The sequence below is a fragment of the Chelonoidis abingdonii genome, chromosome 2, assembly GCF_003597395.2.
Source record: "Chelonoidis abingdonii isolate Lonesome George chromosome 2, CheloAbing_2.0, whole genome shotgun sequence".
Classification (NCBI taxonomy): domain Eukaryota; kingdom Metazoa; phylum Chordata; order Testudines; family Testudinidae; genus Chelonoidis; species Chelonoidis abingdonii.
In genome coordinates, this window is record NC_133770.1 from 277409938 (window position 1) to 277428232 (window position 18295).

General features: G+C 39.8%; 1 protein-coding gene across 3 annotated transcripts in view; it reads right to left on the reverse strand.

Annotated features, from left to right (window-relative positions):
• Nucleotides 1-1916: 1916 nt before the first annotated feature.
• ENPP2 (ectonucleotide pyrophosphatase/phosphodiesterase 2) overlaps nucleotides 1917-18295 on the reverse strand; it is a 123473-nt gene continuing 107094 nt past the window's right edge. For all 3 annotated transcript variants that reach the window (XM_032777218.2, XM_032777219.2, XM_032777217.2), the window contains exons 18-25: nucleotides 17791-17963; nucleotides 17432-17480; nucleotides 15398-15534; nucleotides 14737-14872; nucleotides 12953-13030; nucleotides 9556-9688; nucleotides 7474-7630; nucleotides 1917-2518 (exon numbers count right to left, since the gene is read on the reverse strand). In XM_032777218.2, the coding sequence (XP_032633109.1) occupies nucleotides 2348-2518; nucleotides 7474-7630; nucleotides 9556-9688; nucleotides 12953-13030; nucleotides 14737-14872; nucleotides 15398-15534; nucleotides 17432-17480; nucleotides 17791-17963 (1034 nt within the window). In that variant the 3' untranslated portion in view covers nucleotides 1917-2347. The remainder of the gene's footprint in view (nucleotides 2519-7473; nucleotides 7631-9555; nucleotides 9689-12952; nucleotides 13031-14736; nucleotides 14873-15397; nucleotides 15535-17431; nucleotides 17481-17790; nucleotides 17964-18295) is intronic.

The following is an 18295-nucleotide window of genomic DNA, read 5'->3' on the forward strand; positions in this document are numbered from 1 at the left end:
GACATCTTAACTTGAAACTGTTTTCAATCTTACATGTCCTTTGTAGGACATGTAAGAAATTTAAGTTGGTGGTGGCATAAAGCCCTGCCTGCAGCCTACAGAAAAATAAAATACTTCCCATGCTACCAGACAACCACAAGAGACAACTTTTATGTTGCAAGAATAGAACATTTCTCAAACAAAGCTATGTGCACTTATTTCATTACAATTATTAGTATTTCATCAAAGTCTTCCCTATTACTATGCTAATGTGTTTATTGATAAATTAAGCTTACTTTGGCATCTGTATTAGAAGACAGAGACCTGACTGTTGGATTATTGAAAAGTACTGAAAGTATTATCTTCAGAAAAATCAATGGAAATATTAACCGTAGGTTGTCTGAAAAACAATGGTTTTGGTTTATCCTCACACTTGCCTCCCAAGGTGCAGACTGCTACCATGAGGTCATAAAAACCTGACCCCCCCCAAAAAAACAACTCTCTCAAAACTGGCTATTGTCAGCAGATTTGCACTAATCTGTATATGCATATCCCTCACCCAAAGCCATCTATCCATCTTCAATCCAAAACATGCTCCCTCTTTCCCCAACACGCTTAGCCAAGCATTTGTGTAAGAGAAATACAGCAAGCCTCCACAGAGATTGAAATCCCACTCTACCCTGAAAAACAGATTTCTAAGAACAGCAGCATGGGGTTCAGTCTGCATTGTTTACCACTAATCTCCAGTTCAGCTTTGCTCAAGTCACCCCTCTGTATTTGACTTGAACACCAATTACCATCCATACAAGCTAAGCCCGGGTTTGTAGCTTAATCTGGATACTTCATGTCTCATGTTCCAGACCAACAACAAAAACTCTGACAATCAAATTAAGCCCTTGCTTACACCTGGGTGTATTACAGAGGCAACCCCATCAACTGTATGTGGGCTTACACAGGTGTTATGAAGGCACATTCTACAGACTATGCAGTTGCACTGGTGTTGCCAACAGGTTTTACAGGCTAAGTTAGGCAGTTACTGGTGATGATTTACGAGAAGGAAAGAATCCAACTTGACTAAGCCCTGGGAGAGTTTGGGGTACTTGTCAATTAGAACAAATCTACTTGCAAAGTAAACAAATTGGATCTGGAAGTCAGAGACACATGATAAATAAAGGACCCAAGCTGCCATTTTGACAAAGCCCATTTTTTTAAAGCAGAGCCGTAGTATAAGTGTACAGAGTTCGAGGTACCATGCAGTTGTGTGCGCACAAAGTTGTGGTGGTTACCTTCCTTGCATAGTGAGAGCAGGAAGAGTGACCCCAAAACATCCTCCCCAAATATATAGGGAAATTCTGCAGATCTTGGGTCATCTGCATTTAGAGCTAGGGGTCGTCCTCCATGACAATTGCTGGTTTTCTTTGGCACTGGAACTTCCAATGGACTCCTGCTTGTCTCATCAACCTTCAGCACCTTGGGTGGGGGCGGGGGAGATGGACAAAGCAGGTTTCCAAAGGAATAAATGCTTATGGAGACACCTTTAAAATGTATTGGTTTGCAGGGGAAAAAAAAAGTGATGTTATCAAGAGTGGCTCCTTTTTTCATCCTCCCTCTGCCTGTGTTAAAAGAGCCATGGCCCGAGAGCACCAAAATTGCAGCATGTATATGGCGATCGTGTGTGTTTGGGGAAAGAGGACTGATGATACCACTTGGGCTCCCTGCCTACCCTCCACTGAAACTGGCCAGTATTGACTGCCTGGCCTACTACGTATTATGTCCTACACACTTAGAATCACAAAGGGGCCATCGTACCTTCAGACAACAGAACCACACTTGCAAGCATGACAGTTTGGCTCAAGCTTTGTAAGTAAGAAAGCCTGAAGCATTCAGCTTCCAGTGACTCAAATATCCTCTGAAAGGAAAGCAAAGTAAGACATTAAAAAACTGAATGTGTGGTTTATTATATTTAAGATTCTTTTTGTCTAAAGGGTTTAAATATTTTTGTCACATAGTTAACAGTAAATTAATGTAATTTTACATGTTCAGTATTTTGATATACAGTACAGGACTACAAACGTGGCAAAGGAGCACTGGAAAATTAATATTTCCTCAATGCAAGTATCGATTCTGCAGCACCACGTAAAGACTGTGACTAAGGATGCAAGCTGCAGTATTACAAGCACATTAAAAAACCCATACCTACATTAAACATTAGAGAAACAAAACAACTGACACAAGGGCTTAATATTTAAGATTTGATACAAGATTAAAACACTAATTTTTAATGTCCTGGTTTCAAATTAATAAATATAAAAACAATATAAAAATATACACCAGTTGATAGAAGGATGCACTGAGTAAAATTAGAAAGTTAAATTTCACTTTCAAATGTATGCAAGTATGTCTTTAGGGAGAGAATTTCTGTGTAGCTTCGGCTGGTCTTTCGGAAGAAGTCCAAGCTAGTAATTTGTTCAATGTCACGCACTCGTGCTGTGTGCATCTTCAGGAGATCTTCAACCCACTTGGATTCTTCCTCTGAGCTCTGAAATGAAAACAACTGGATTTAGTTTTAGTGCAGAACCTGTCCGATCTTTGAAAGGGTCTTGTACCTTTCCTAATTAGTTATCTCCATCAGACACATGATCTTCACATGCTCTTCCATTCAAAGTCAATTAAATGATCAACAAACAACACATGGAGGTATAGTTTTGGGTCAGGTCTCAATTTTAGGATTTGGATTCAAATGTGGCTAAAACATCTAAGAAGAGTTGAAGTTACCTGGGAATGGCCCAATAAGTCAGAAGTCTTACAAGAATAGTTGTAGATCTCCTGGTGGGAGCAGATGATGCTATTGGGAAATCTGTTGCTCACTCAATATTTCTGCCATTTTGTTTCAAAATCTCATAAAAGCAACTTGCAACTTTGACACAAGATTACCTAAACAAGTTCTAGCCCTGGTTAGGCTTTGAACCTTTATCTCAAATTTTAGCCCCAGCCCCGATCAGCATGTCCTCGCCTCATCTAGTAACAATGCCACACTACTATTTTAATCTTCCATAAATCCACACTGTAAGAACAACAGTGACAGCCATTCAGCATCATCATCCTTCCATGTGACTAGCCCAACTTGCCCATGACCAAGTTCTACATAAAAGTTTTTAGTTTCTGGTTTTGGTCCTGAGACTAATCTCTTCCTCATTAACTTGACAAAGTCCTCAAATAAAAACAAACCTATGCCATTAAAAACTAATGTCTAATCTCCACAGGAAACAGTCAGAAGTGACCAAAAAATATCAGAGATGCAAGAGGTGAGGTTTGTGGGTCACTCTGTGACAGACAGTAAGTGAGGGAAGTGATTGTTTGCACAGCGTGGAAGTGAAGCACTGAATAAAGAGTCATAGGCCATGGCTACAGTGGCACTTTACAGAGCTGCAACTTTCTCGCTCAGGGGTGTGGAAAAAAAAAAAAAACAAAAAACCCTGAGCGCTGCAAGACACAGCGCTGTAAAGCGTCAGTGTGAACAGTGCCGCAGTGCTGGGTGCGTGGCTCCCAGTGCTGCAAGCTAAACCTCATGAGGATGTGGAGTATGTGCAGTGCTGCGACAGCTCTCTCCCAGCGCTGGCGCTGTGACTACACTCACACTTCAAAGCGCTGCCGCGGGAGCGCTGCCACGGCAGCGCTTTGAAGTTTCGAGTGTAGCCATACCCATGGAGTGTGGATCTAAAGTACATCTCTGTGACCCAGTGCCAGTCTGTTTTGATCTGCTGTATTTCTCAGAGACAAAACTATTTCACCTTTAGCTCTATATGCCAATAGGAAACAGGCCAAAACAAGGAGTCTGTAAGACAAATCAAGATCTAGAGCCTTGGGGGAAGGGGTAGAGTGGGGGCGGGGCCTGGGATAGAGCCAGGGGTCAAGCACCCCCCTCCCCACAGCACTTTGGAAAGTTGGTGCTTGTGTCTGCAACTCAGTTTCTCCATTAGTGAAATGGAACTACTACTCCTGTATTGTGTACATGGCTGCTGTGAGGTTTAATTCATTAAATGTTTGCAAGTCATCTTTCAGCCCCAGATAGAACCCAGATGCAAAAAAAAAAGAATGAACAATGGAAAAAAAAAAAAAAAGGAGTAGCATTTTTTAAATCTCAGAAAAAAGTTTTGGCGAGGTTAAGGACAGATCACCTATCCCTACAGAACTGGAGGTCAGCCAGAGCCAGACACTCATTTGAATCAGCTGGAATACCATGGTGCAAGAACAGAGCTGATATGGCAATCTCAGGATCAGCACCATTTTCCCCAATTACATTTTCAAGTTTAGAAGTGGTTTTTTGCCACATGAAGACAGCGAACAGCCATCATTCACGTAGTGTTGCACATGCACACAACTAAATATATGTAGCACTGTAAGCATAAGGAGCAAATGGTGCACAGCAAATACCAAGCCTGATTAATTTATATGGTAAAGACACTGTCATAAACAGATAGCTAAGGGTTAATGTTTCTTTTACCTGTAAAGGGTTAACAAAGGGAACCAAACACCTGACCAGAGGACCAATCAGGAAACCGGATTTTTCAAAGACCGGAATTTCTCTCCAAAGCTCAGGGAAGAAATTGTAATTTTGAGTTTTATCGGTTGTTGCTACTTTGTTCTGAGCTCTCGAGCTATGAAGAGGGGATCTTATTTTCCCACACATCGTTAACGCTTCTCATCTTCAGCATTTCGCCTATCTGAATGAATAAGAATAAGATAAGGGCTAGCAAAAGCAAGGAGGCTTTTATATGTTTAATGTTGATAAGATTTAGCATAATGTGTGTGATGCATGGTATGTTTTAAATTTAGTAAAATCTCTTTCTTGAAATAAAGGCTGTTTATTCATCATTTTTTCTTTTAAGCAATTGACTCTGTATAATTGTCACCTTGAATTACAAGAAGATTATTTTTATTCTTCTTTCTTCTTTTTTGATAATAATAAACTTCTTAATTAAAACCTGTATTGAGTTTCTCTGGCAAGAGCTAAGAAACGAAGGAAGAGGGAGAAAACCTCTATGTGTTAGCTGACTAAGTTTGAATGCAATAGCCTTGTCAGGGGAAAAAGGAAGGGGAAGGTAAATTCCATCTTCGTATTCTTGGGATTCATAAGGGAGTTCTTTAAGTACAGTATCGCCCCAGGAAACCCAGGGAAAGGGTGGACTGGATTAGAATAAAGAGGAGACAAAGGAGGAGGTTATTTCCCTTTGTGTGAGACTCAAGGTTATCTGAATTCTGGGTCCCCAGAAAAGGTTTGGGAGACCAGCACGAGGGAGCAGGCCCCTGAACACTTCTCGCGCTGGTCGGCAGTGAGATTCAGAATCAGCTGTAATGCATACTAGACTTGGGGGAGGTTCTACAAGACCCATTTTAGAACGCTTAAGGATCCACATTATGAAAAGAGTGCCCTATGAAGCAACATATATAAATAACAGAGAGTACAGAGAATAATCACAGAGGATTTCAATAAAAATAGGAATAGAGACCGACTGAACGGTCCCCCATCGCGCTGTCCAACCCCCTCCTCGCCTTCCACAGCAAGGATCAATGGGCCATAAAGACAAGTTCGCAGATAAAGAGACCCACAGGGATTTACAGGATGAGAAAGCAATGGATAACATCAGCAATAGTGCCCTTGTATGCCAGAAGCTAAAGCCACTAACTTAGGGCTCGCCGGAGATAAAGGAGCAATATGGCCTCAGGTACAAGATCGTATGGAAGTGATTATTCCCCAGCGACTGCACTGCACTGGTGAGTCCCACATTAGGAGATTCCGCACGTGTTGGGCCACCCACTCAGTACTAACAGATATAAGAATGTGACCCATATTAGTAAAGTTCTCAACGAAAGAGCAACCGAGAAAATGAGCGAGGGGCATGGGCACAGTGACACTTTCGAGGTGATACAAAAAGGCTAGGAATGATACTATTTGTGAGAGCGACAGAAGAGAAACGTGAGTAGCGGATTTAAATAAGCATAACTGGCAATTACCTGTAGGAGGTTGCCAAAGAGATCGGCAGCCTAGGCGTTCCTCAGTGTTGGGCAGATTATCTAGAACAAGACAATGGCTGAAGTAATCCAATGATGGGGAGGCCAGGCTGAGATATATTAGAGAAAAGACTAAGTTCACCTAGAGAGGTGCGACAACCAATTGAAAATGAGATTGCGAGGGCACGAAGATAGAGAATCCCTTCCTTAGAGAGTGACTTTAAGTCCCCCGGCTTTGACCACAGCACCTGCTGGGATGCACTTAAAGGATTGGTGGGTGAAACATTGGAATGGGTTAGCTAGGGAGGTGGTGGAATCTCCTTCCTTAGGAGTTTTTAAGGCCCGGCTTGACAAAGCCCTGGCTGGGATGATTTAGTTGGGGCTGGTCCTTCTTTGAGCAGGGGGTTGGACTAGATGACCTCTTGAGGTATCTTCCAACCCTAATCTATGATTCTATAAAGATTTTGATTCAGAAAACAGACTCCTGGCAACCTATAGAGAAGAACACATGAGGAAAGATTTCTCAGAGAGAAATTAAGTTTAGGCAGAAGTTCAAAAACAGTTGTCTAGGCTACTTACAGGTCACACAGAATGCAGTATTCCATTGCTTTGTTTTGTGCACTGACTCACCTGATGTTTGGACCATGTATAAACATTCAGATGTTAAAATTTAAAAGCCCCATACAGACTGGGTCCATTGTGCTTTACCAAGCTTCTGCCACTATAAACAGTCTTATCTCTGATCTAAAAGAGTAAGAGTCTTTTGGCCCCAAGAAAATGCAGGAACAGAACATGTAGAGCATCTCTTTGCTTCTGCAACCCCAGATAGAACACCATTTGGGGATTTTGTGTTTATTTTTAAGTTGTAACTATATTGGTTGAGGCACCTGGAATGCCATGGCAGGCAGCCACTATAAAGATGTGAAGATTTAACTCTAGCTGCATCTCACAATGGACACCGCCTCCCCCACCGAAATATCCAGTTGTCTGCTACCATGTAACACATTCTGTCCTGTATATTGAACTTTTCCTGCTACGCAGCTCCAAGGTGACTTCATTAGGAGTTCTGCCATGTGTTATGACCCTATAAGTTATTTACTCTGCTGCCAAATCATTGCATCTCTATACTCAAAGTAAGTATTTTCACATTTAACACAAAACATATTTTAGGGTTTGTTTTTTTCCTTATGATAGTAAGCAGTAATAGTTCCACACCTTCTTTTGCAATGTCATGGGGGGGGGGGGGGGGTGCAATAGCCCAGTGATTAGAATAGGGACCTTGGACTAGAGGCAGGAGTCCTGAGTTCTGTTCCAGCTCTGCCACCAATTCCTTGTCTGACTCCAGGCAAGACATTTTGGTTTAAGTTCCCATAACTGTTCAATAATCATATTTTAAAAGGTCACTAAATGGGATTTTACCCATGGCTAGGTCTGTACATACTAGTTATGGTAACTAAGATAGCAGAGCCTATTTGAACTTACATTGCAGCTCTCATCATTGTCAGGCCGATGGGGAAGTATGTATGAAAGAACGGATAGTGGCCCATCGCATTTATCAGCGGGCTGAGTGAAATCTAAGCAGCTAGTTATGATACTGTAGTAATGAGTTGGAACTGGAACTGAACTGCCTTCCACATACCTAGGAGGAAAACACAAACAAACATTGAGCAAAATCTGTTAGATGGACTCCTAGATAAGAGATTTCTTGTGCAGTGCTATTTGCATGTATCAGAGGGGTAGCCATGTTAGTCTGGATCTGTAAAAGCGGCAGAGAGTCCCATGGCACCTTATAGACTAACAGATATCTGCAAATTTATACCTGCCTCTGGAAATTTCCACTACATGCATCCGATGAAGTGGGTATTCACCCACGAAAGCTCATGCTCCAATACGTCTGTTAGTCTACACGGTGCCACAGGACTCTGCTATTTGTATGTAGTGCTGTCAGAGTATTCATTTCCACCTTCACAGACAGGTGTCCTCTTCAGTTAGAATGTGGGTAAATGTAGGTATAGAGGTCACCAGGAGGCTCCAAGTTCTGCATAATTAAATACAGTTGAAACATTCTAAAATTAATTCTTACTTGTTGCCCAATAATCCTATTTACAGGACTTCATTACAGACCAGGACCCAAGAAAAGAGAACAATTCCTCAACATTGGGGTCCAGAGTCTGGATTCTTGCTTCAGCCAGGAGAATTCCTTCAGCATATAGGAAACCTTCAAGTCAGCATAGCAGCTCTGCATCCATTTCCCCTTCTCTTCTCAGGCCCTGGAATGACGGGTGTGGCGAGAATGCCTCTGCACTCTGATTATTCCTGGAATGGCCTCACTGAAGTTGTCAGCCATTGATAAGTTATTCATAGATTTTATTGCCAAAAGGGGTCCATACAGACCACTCTGTTGCAGTGGTGATGACAGGGCCCACAGAGAGGTTTGACCTCTGCCATTCAAATTTCAGAGCTATTGTTTCTGGCTATCTGCAGACTCAGGCAAGCAAACAGGCTACACATTTACAAGATTTTCTTTGCAACCTTGAGGTCTCTACAAACTTTATGAATGCTGAGATTTTAATGTAATAACACGAGCCCAGGAGCTGGGGCTTTAGACATGGAGCTATAACGGCTATACCTTACTGTATCCCTGCTTCTTTATAACAGACCATAAAATTTCACTCATTAATTCCCATATGAATTCCAATGGTATCTGTCTCAACTAGACTATCCCTCTTAGAAAAAATATCCAAGTCTTTAGCTTCCTCTAATTTAGAGTGGGAACTGCAGTGGTCCACAAAAAGTCCCAAAATCTAGGGTCTATAAAAGATGGCAAAACAGCCCACTTTACTCTCTCTCCTTCTTCTCCCTAAACTATGGTGAGTGCAGCTCAGACTGTGGCTCTAGAAGTCGACAGTATCTCCTGCTATAGTCACCATTATAAAATGAACCGAGCAGAGTTACTGTAGAGTTAGAGACCACCACAGATATCATAAGCAGATGTAAAGATTCTAGAATATATCTTCTGATCAGGGATTTCAAGATTATTGGTAGGAAAGCATTGTTCAATGTGAATTAACAAAAAAACTTGAATATTTAACTCAATAGCCTTATTGTCCTTAGCACTGCATTGCATGCTATGTAAGCAGAACGTGCTCCACACTTACAAAGTAAAAGTATTGTAAAATACTGTAGTTAGTGAGGTTCCCATCAAAGCTGCCATCATAGGAAGGATGAATGAACACTCCAGGTCAGAACATCAACTCTACAAAGTCAAGGTAGGGAATTCTCTGGTGATCAGTAGTTCTATTGTTGTTATCTAGAACGGAGCGAATTGCTTTTTTATCCCTCCCCCCTCAATAAGGACATTTAATCCTGAGAATCCTCCTTTAACAAGAAACTTATGCTTACCAGACCATAAACTAACCAGCAGTTTTACTGACTTCAAAGAACTTGATTCTTGGCTTCAAAAGTTAGCACCTTGTACCTCGAGCCCAAATACCAACTAATTGGGAAATACTATATTTTTAGACAGTCGTTAAGAACAGTTAATACATTTAAATATAAACTTACTGTTTTATCTTTTCTGGTGTGTCATGTAAACCATCATAGTCATAATCGAAGATTGGTCCACTTATGACATTTACTCCATTTCGTTCAGTTGCATACCTCTTCACCAAAACCCTTTGAAAATAATTCCATACCTCTGTGCAAAGACATAAGATTACCTTTAGTGAGCAAAACAATGCTTAGATAGGAGTTTCTGGATATGCTTTATGTGCAAGGATAAAAATCCAAACTGTTCTCATTCATATTACGCATGCAGCTATCAGAGGCATTATTGTAGAATCAGAATCATAGGACTGGGAGAGACCTTGAGAGGTCATATAATCCAGTTCCCTGCACACATGGCAGAACAAAGTAGTATTTAGACCAAGGGTAGTCAATAGGTGGACCAGAGCCAAATTCAAACCACCAGATGCTTTTGAATGGACCCCAAAATCTATTTACTTCTTATCATTATTGTTAGTTTCTTCTTATTATTTTCTCCGAAGTCTGGACCTTGACTATACCTTGACCAAGAAACATGGACTTTGACCACCCTTCCTACAATTTAAGCCACTGCTTCTTGTTCTATCCTCAGAAATTAAGGAGAATAATTTTTCCCCCTTCTCCATTTGACAACATTTTATCTATTTGAAAACTGTTGTCCCCACTCAATCTTCTCTTCTCCAAACTAAACAACTCATTTTTTTCAATCTTCCCTCATAGGTCATGTTTTCTAGACCTTTAATAAATTTTTTTCCCTCTTCTCTGGACTTTCTCCAATTTGTCCACATCTTTCCTGACATGCTCAGAACTGGACAATATTTCAGCTGAGGCCTAATGAACGTGGAGTAGAGCGGAAGAATAACTTCTGTGTCTTACTTACAACATTCCTAATAGATCCCAGAATGACGTTTGCTATTTTTGCAGTGGTGTTACACTATTAACACATATTTAGCTTGTGATCCACTATGACCCCCAGATCCCTTTCTGCAGTACTCCTTCCTAAGGAGTCATTTTCCATTTCGTATGTGTGCAACTGATTTTTCCTTCCTCTGTAGAGACCTTTGCCTTTGTCCCTATTGAATTTCATCCTATTTACTTCAGACCATTTCTCCAGTTTGTGCAGATTATTTTGAATTTAATCGTATTCTCCCAGGCACTTGCAAATCCTCCCAGCTTAGTATCATCCACAGACTTTATAAGTGTATTCCCTATGTCATTATCTAAAATCACTGATAAAGATATTGAACAGAACCAGACCCAGAACTGATTCCTGCAGGACCCCAACTGATATGCTCCCCTTCCACCTTGACTGTGAACCACCAATAACTACTCTCTGGGAACACTTTTCCAAACAGTTATATACCCACCTTATAGTAGCTCCATCTAGGTTGCAATTCCCTAGTTTATGAGAAACTCATGCAAGACAGTATCAAGTCTTACTACAGATTTATTGTAGCTTCACTGAGGCTTTATCTACACTACACAGCTTTTAGTAACATGGCTGCGTCACCACAGCCATGCCACTAAAAGTCATGCCGTGTAGTTGCTGTGTGTCGGCTCTCCTACTGACAAAAAAACTTCCACCTCCAACAAGCAGCTTTTGCTTTGTTGGCAGGAGAGCACTCCTGCTGACAACGCGCTATTCACAGTGGCACTTGTTGTGGCAAAACTTTTGTCTTTGAGGATGGGGGAGGGGCGGAATTCACACCTCTGAAAGACAAAAGTTTTGTTGTTCAATTGCCAGTATAGACATAGCCTCCATTTTGCTAGATCAGGGATATTCAGACTGAGGATCGTGAGTTGCAAGTGGCTCTTTACTGTGTCCCCTGCAGCTCTTTGCAGCACATGATATTACAACACTGTGTGATTTAACTATTAACCACTATAAGTTATTAACCAATCAGGATGCTTTCACTATGTTGTGAACCAATTGTAGTTGATAAAATAATAATACTGTGGCTCTTCTGGGTAATGTTGATCACTAATTTGGCTCGTGAACCACTGTGTCTGAGTATCACTGCTCCAGATGAAGCCTGCTAAATTAATAAAGCACAGAGAAATCTATTTTCTAATGAGTGATAAAGGAAATGCACAGTACCATTCAAAGGCTGGCATTACAATAGACCTTATACAAAGCTTGCTGTTCCTTCTCTAGCAGTAGAAATGAATATTCTCACACACACTTCTAATGTCCTTGGCTCTTTGTAAGCACAAAGTCTCAGTGCTACTTTGATTAATTGAATAGCAAAACCTCTAATCTCTAAGGAAGGTCAAATCTAAAAGAGCATGAAAGGCACATTCCTTTCCATGAGGTTCCCTCAGATATTAATAATCTAATTTCTGGAACTAGGTGGACTCTGCAATGATTTAGTTATATTGTAACATCTGACAGAAGGGCAGTGTCTTCTGAAGGATGTAGATAGATTGTCCATTATGACAATCAATACTTTTCCTCCCTTAACCTATAATCATCTTCATTTATAAAAGCACACACAGAACTCCCAAATCTATTTAAAAAGTAAAAGAAAAGAACTAACCACAAGTGTGTGTAACTAAAGCACATTGTAGTGTTTTCAACTGATGTCCTGCTCACTCAGACATCCTCCATTTTCTTCTGTTATAAATTTTAACATCCTCTGTACAGCACATGCATACTTCTAGTACTACCGAAATCATGACTACCATTAACCCCTCCACTGGCGAACTCTGTGAGATGTTGGGAGTCCCCAACAAGTTATAATAAAAAAAATGACACCACAATATTAGCAATTTATGGTTGTTTGGTCCTATGATTATGTTCCTGGAAACAGCATTTTTATAAATCATGACTTCAGAGTGAGTAATCAGTAATGATTTTCCACCGGCTGATCAGGTAACTGTCATTCTGCCCTCTTTGCTCAAGCTCCTGAACGTATATCGCCACTTGTTTCTACCCACAGGCTTGCTAACACCCTCCTTTGGTTTGACAAGCATCCCAGAGTTTTGAGGTTTAGCCAAACCTCTCTGGTCTAGAATCTCGGTTGAAAATCTCACAAGAGCTACTTGTTGAGCCTCTTCCAAGGCTTTCTGCTTCCAGTCAAGCCAGAAATGCCACCAGAATAGCCTGATAGTTTGCTACCGCCCACAAAAACTAGGAATGAAAGCAGCACACAAAGGAAAGAAAAGTTAATGGGTTTCAGTTAGATTTAGGTCAGTTCACTTTTTGTTTAGATGCATTTAGCCCCATCTGTGATAAATCCATTTGGTCCACCTGTATTCCTACACATGTATTCAGAGAGGCCAGCTGAAAGTTATCCAATAAACCTCTAAATCAGTTCATTCCATCGTTCAGCAGCCGCATAATTTTTGAAAGATATCTATACCAGTTAGCTAAGTGGTGCATGGAATCAGATGTAACCCACAAGAGTATCATACTTACTTTTGAAGGCAGGATACATTGGAATGATATTTGTTATTAGAAAGGCATCATATTTAGCTTCTGCAGAGGAACTTAGTTCTGAAAGTCATAGAACAAGATGTGTTAACATGAAAGTTCCTAGTAGAAATCTCAGAGACTCAAGAAAAATAAATTAAACAATTGCAAGCAGTAATCAAAAGAAAGATTATCTTCTAAATGAGAATCTGGACTAAACTAAAACACGATTTCTTGTTACTTTACAAGACAGATGGACTGAGAACAGAGAGGTTTTGTCCTTGTTTCAATCTTCCACCAGCTAAATTTGTTTCTATTTTTGTACTTTTCCAGGAGGTGTGATAGTTGTGCTGTATTGTTTTGAAAATTTTTTTTTTTTTTTTTTAAAAAGGCTCACACTTCCAAGGCAGAATAGAGTCTGTTTAGAAAAAATCAAGAAGTGATCCATCTCTCTACTGCCTTTAGTTCTGTAACATACATACGCCTTTTAAAAACCATTTCAACCCTTCCTTTAATGAGTCAAAGGGGAAGAAGTCATTCCCCAAGTCTGCAACCGTCTGCTCAGACATTCATTCCGACTGGCATACCCAGCCATTCCCCAAAGACTGAAGAAGTGGTAAGCAAGTCAACCAATAGAGCCTAAGATAATAATTTGCACAACATGCATGAAAAATTCTTGCTCTCCCTTTAAACACAGACAGAAATCCATTCGCATTAAGTTTTCAGACTAAACAATTTTGGTTGTGACATGTACTAAAAGTTTATTAAAACTTATGACAAATACATTCAGACAGTAGCTGTATTTCTCTAGGATTTTGAACTGAAGACTCCTGGCCAGATGCTCAGTTGGTGTACATTGACTTAAAGAGGAGTAATGCCAAATTTTGCCAGCTGAGGCTCTCTCCCTTCATCTTTACTGCATACATAAATACCAGATTTCAAACTATTCAACCAGTGTTTTATAGCACAAAATGTGTCTTTTGTGATCATCTTATTTCATATCCATGGATTTTAAGTTCAGAAGGGATCACTGATCTATGGCCCGGGTTAAGCATAAGATCTGCTTATAGAATTCCAGCCTGTAATTTGTACATCAAGCTCAGTTTCTAAGAAATGCTGTAACTCACATTAAAAAAAAAAAAAAAAAAAAAAAAAAGACATCCAGACTTGACTTGAGTATTGCGAGAGATGGAAATATCTGCCATATTGGTAAGCTATTCTAATGGTAAATTACGCTAATTGTTAAATATTTATATCTTATTTCCAGTTTTGAATTTGTCAAGTTTCAAATTTAACTTTCAACCACTGAGGTCTTGTTTTGTCTTTGACTGCTGGACAAAAGAGTCCTCCTCCATTTTCAGACATCTTTCCACGTAAGTACTTCTGCACTGATCAAATCATTCTTTTTGATAATAAACAGATTGACTGACTAGATGAATGCATATTTGAGTTACTGAACTTTTCAGAAGCAGAGACACACACCTGAAATACATACAGTAGTCAAAATCATGTACAATTAAAACAGAGTTACATTTAGCTGATAACAGTTCCATTGGATTACTGCAGTCTCTCCACAAGAAAAAAAAAAAACAAAACAGTAATACTGAAGCTATCAAATCTCTCTTCTGGACACTTAAAAACCCTCAACCCTTACAGACCTTGTGCCTTCTTTTTCCTAGTAAAAAATTTCCCTAACAGACAAGAGGAAGCTCAAAAATCTCTAGGGAACCAAAAGTCGCTGCACATAGAATATCTCCTTTATATTCTACAGACATCCTATTTAAACTTACGAGGAGGAAAAAGGAATCCATAAGTCATTTGTTTATCTGCTCTGTAGGCTGAACAGCTCTGACTGTTTCCTGGAGAAATGCGCAGATCAGGCCTTACACAGTTAGACAGATGCTCAGGGACACCAGATACCTCTGCCTGCATTGAAAGGCATACATGGAATCAACTGTAAACATCATTCCAGAAAAAGAAGTCAAGAACAAGAGAGTGTGCCTTGTTTAGACCTAACATCAATAAAGAATGTTATGCAAAGCATAATGATTTCAAATAATCAACAGATAAGATGAAGGATCCTCTATAATATAAAATATATCCATCAACCTTTATAGTAAAAACCTGTTCCTTGAGACAGAGAGAATCTAGGAGGAGGAATTCCCGCTGGAAACAACTTGATAAACTAGCTGATATAAACTAGACATTCTGTTGCAGAAAAACAAATCCTGGGTTAAGTGTTTAAAAAACCACCACCACCACCACCACCACCGCAGCAGCATATGGACCTTAAAATTCCACTTTTCATGGAGAGTGGAAGTGCTCTTTATAATGGAAATCTACATTATTCCAAGCAGGAAATTCCCTAAAGGAAAGGAAATTTTAAGACTCCAGAAATACAGGTAGCAGTGATCTTGTATGTCATTTTTCGAAAGCAAAGATAAATCTGACCTGTTTTGAAATAGTGTACGATGTCCAGAGAGGCATCAGGAATGTTTCACTGTAACCACTTTCAAAGTCTTGGTGGTGTAAAATATTGTACTTGGTACGATAAAGCACCGCAGGACGTCCGTACAGGAGGTGTTTCTCTAGAAATTGGAGGAAGTTACATTAAATTATATGGAATATCAAAGAAGAAAAAACCCAGCCAGAATCAATGTGTCCAACATATGCCCATTTAAAAGGCAAATCCCCTGTGTAGCACCTAGTCTAAATAACTGAGATAACTAGTCTAAATAACTGCTACAGAAATACTGTAGTTTAGACTTAAAAGGTTAAAAAGGAGAGAAATTCTTCCCATCCCATCCGTCCCCCAAACACAGAATGGTAGTGGAACTACTCAGATTCCAAATAGCCATGGGGGAGGGTGACCAGATAGCAAGTGTGAAAAATCGGGACAGGGGGTGGGGAGGTAATAGGAGCCCATATTTAAAAAAAGCACCAAATATCAGGACTGTCCCTATAAAAATCAGGACATCTGGTGACCCTAGCCTTGGGTTGGGTGGCTCAGCAGAAGAACTACCAGGCCTGCAGCTTCATTCTGGTTTGTTCACATGCAAGTAGCCCCTAAGACGCTGGGCTCCCCTGCATACAGAACCATGCCTCCTCCAGATAGCAGCGGTGAAACTTGACAAGAATGTCAATTTCAGCCAGCAGCTATGAGTCCAGGGAGCCTATTCCTTTTTGGAAACAGCCTGCCTCAGTGTTTTGGAGGAGGGAGACGGATTTGCAGTTTGAGAGAAATTTCAAAAATCTTGGTTTTATTCGGATTTAGAATAAAACCAAATTAAGAAAGGTCAACACGTCCTGCAAACCAGAAATCCTTCATTTTGGCCACCTCTAGTTTAGAATAAGTGTGATTCAAGTGTTCCATGTTGGATTAACAAATCTAGACAACTTAAATATGATGATTGAAATTGACATAGGTGCTACAGTAGCCAATTTCTGAAGACATGTACAAGAACAAATGTATTCACAGTATACTAAGAAAAAACTGATAAAATGTTGAAAAAAAGTTATAACCAAAGCAAGATCAAGGTTTCAGGATGCCTGCAAGTACAGTGGTACTTGTTTGCTGTTAACATTCCTTGGTACAGAATGAAATATTCCTTCACTAATTAGCAGAAACTGGTTTAAGACAAAGTTGTAGTAGCATGCCTCCCATGCACCGTTAGATTCCATAGGGAAAAGAAAAATTTAATTCTGTTTTTGATGTGGACATTGGTTTAGTGACAGGCATAACAGCAGAATTACAGGTAGTTAAAAATGCCAGACCTAAATTTCATCTGGTGCCTTATGCTTTATGATGATAACCTATAGAAAAGCAATTAAACTTGCAGAAGCAGGGAATAATTTTACCTGTAAAGAATGACCTGCACAATTGTTTGTATTACTAGAATTAAGGAAAGGGAAAGATTTATGAAAGCTATACAAAAAAACAAAAAAAAATTGACCACAAATGCTTGACTGGAGGTAGCTCAGGATCCAATTGCAAAAAACCACAAGATTTGCTAAAGTAGCAGGGAAAGGTTTACAAAGCTTGGTCCAGCTCAAGTTAACACACATGGCTAATGGAATTTTAGCAAGATTCTAAAAGGAAATTGGACATTTATATTGATAAGAATATTCAGAGCTATTCTAGTTAATGCTAAAACATTTGGCAAGGAATACAAAACAATATGCTTCACCATTTTGAGCCCATCTCTATTAAGGATTAGGATACAATTATCCTACATCTGTCTAACATGGAGTTTCTTGCATTTTCTTCTGAGCACTATCAGAAACAGGATGCTGGGCTAATGAACTTCAGGTCTGATTTAGTAACTGCCAGACTACGCTTCTAAAATCTACACAGAGACGGTAGAAGTGCATGAGTTTACTGTATTTTATAAATTCCCATTAGTTTGAATGTTGGTTGATTTTAAATGTAGTAAACCACCAATAAAAATGAAGAAAATAAATGTTTGTTAACCACCATGTCCTTACCTTCTGTTCCTTTGACATGAAAGCGCTTATTGAGTTCATCCAACTTGTTCTTTATAAAAATTAAAAAAAAAAAGAGTAAAGAAGATTAGCAGCTGAACCATAAGAGCATTCTCTGACATCTCATGTTCACTATTTATTCAGCAAAGTAATACTGGCACTCTAACACCCTTATTGTGAAGGACACAGTACACTAAATATTCCAAAAGGTATGATAGACTCTTAACGGCTTGAAGGATCAAACGGATACTTAAATGTTAGAGCCTTCTTCTCTTAAAGTGAGAACATGCAATATCCCTCTAACATGCAGTACAAGACAATTATCCTTAATGACACCAGTATGAATAAATCCATGAGTCTACCTTGTCATCACATGTACAGCCCAAATCAAATTCAGATGCAGAAAATGCAGCTACAGGATAGAGCGGCCTTGCAACTTCATCTGGCATGGTCGGTTTAAATGCATTGCTCCTCAGCAAGTGATTTAAACTTCCATGGGTTCCATTATTAGGAGCGGGCTTTAAACCAAGCAGATCTGACAAGACATCAAACACAGAAGCAGGGTTCTAAAACTGTAACAGTCCTACATCATATACATCAGTACACAGTGCCCATTTCCTAGATGGCTAGAAACAAGACACCAGCTACTTTATACCCATGAAGTAGAGAGAGTTACTTTTAATTTAACCAAAGAACTGTGCTAAGCCTTTGTCCACATCAGAGAAACCCGTTTTGCAATTAGACAGTGTTGGAAATTCCCATGATAGGAACAATAAGATTTGGTATTATAGCTAGGTGGAGAAACTATTACTACTAAACGTTTTTATTACCGTAACTCCTAGGGCACGTTTACATGGGGGTTGGAGA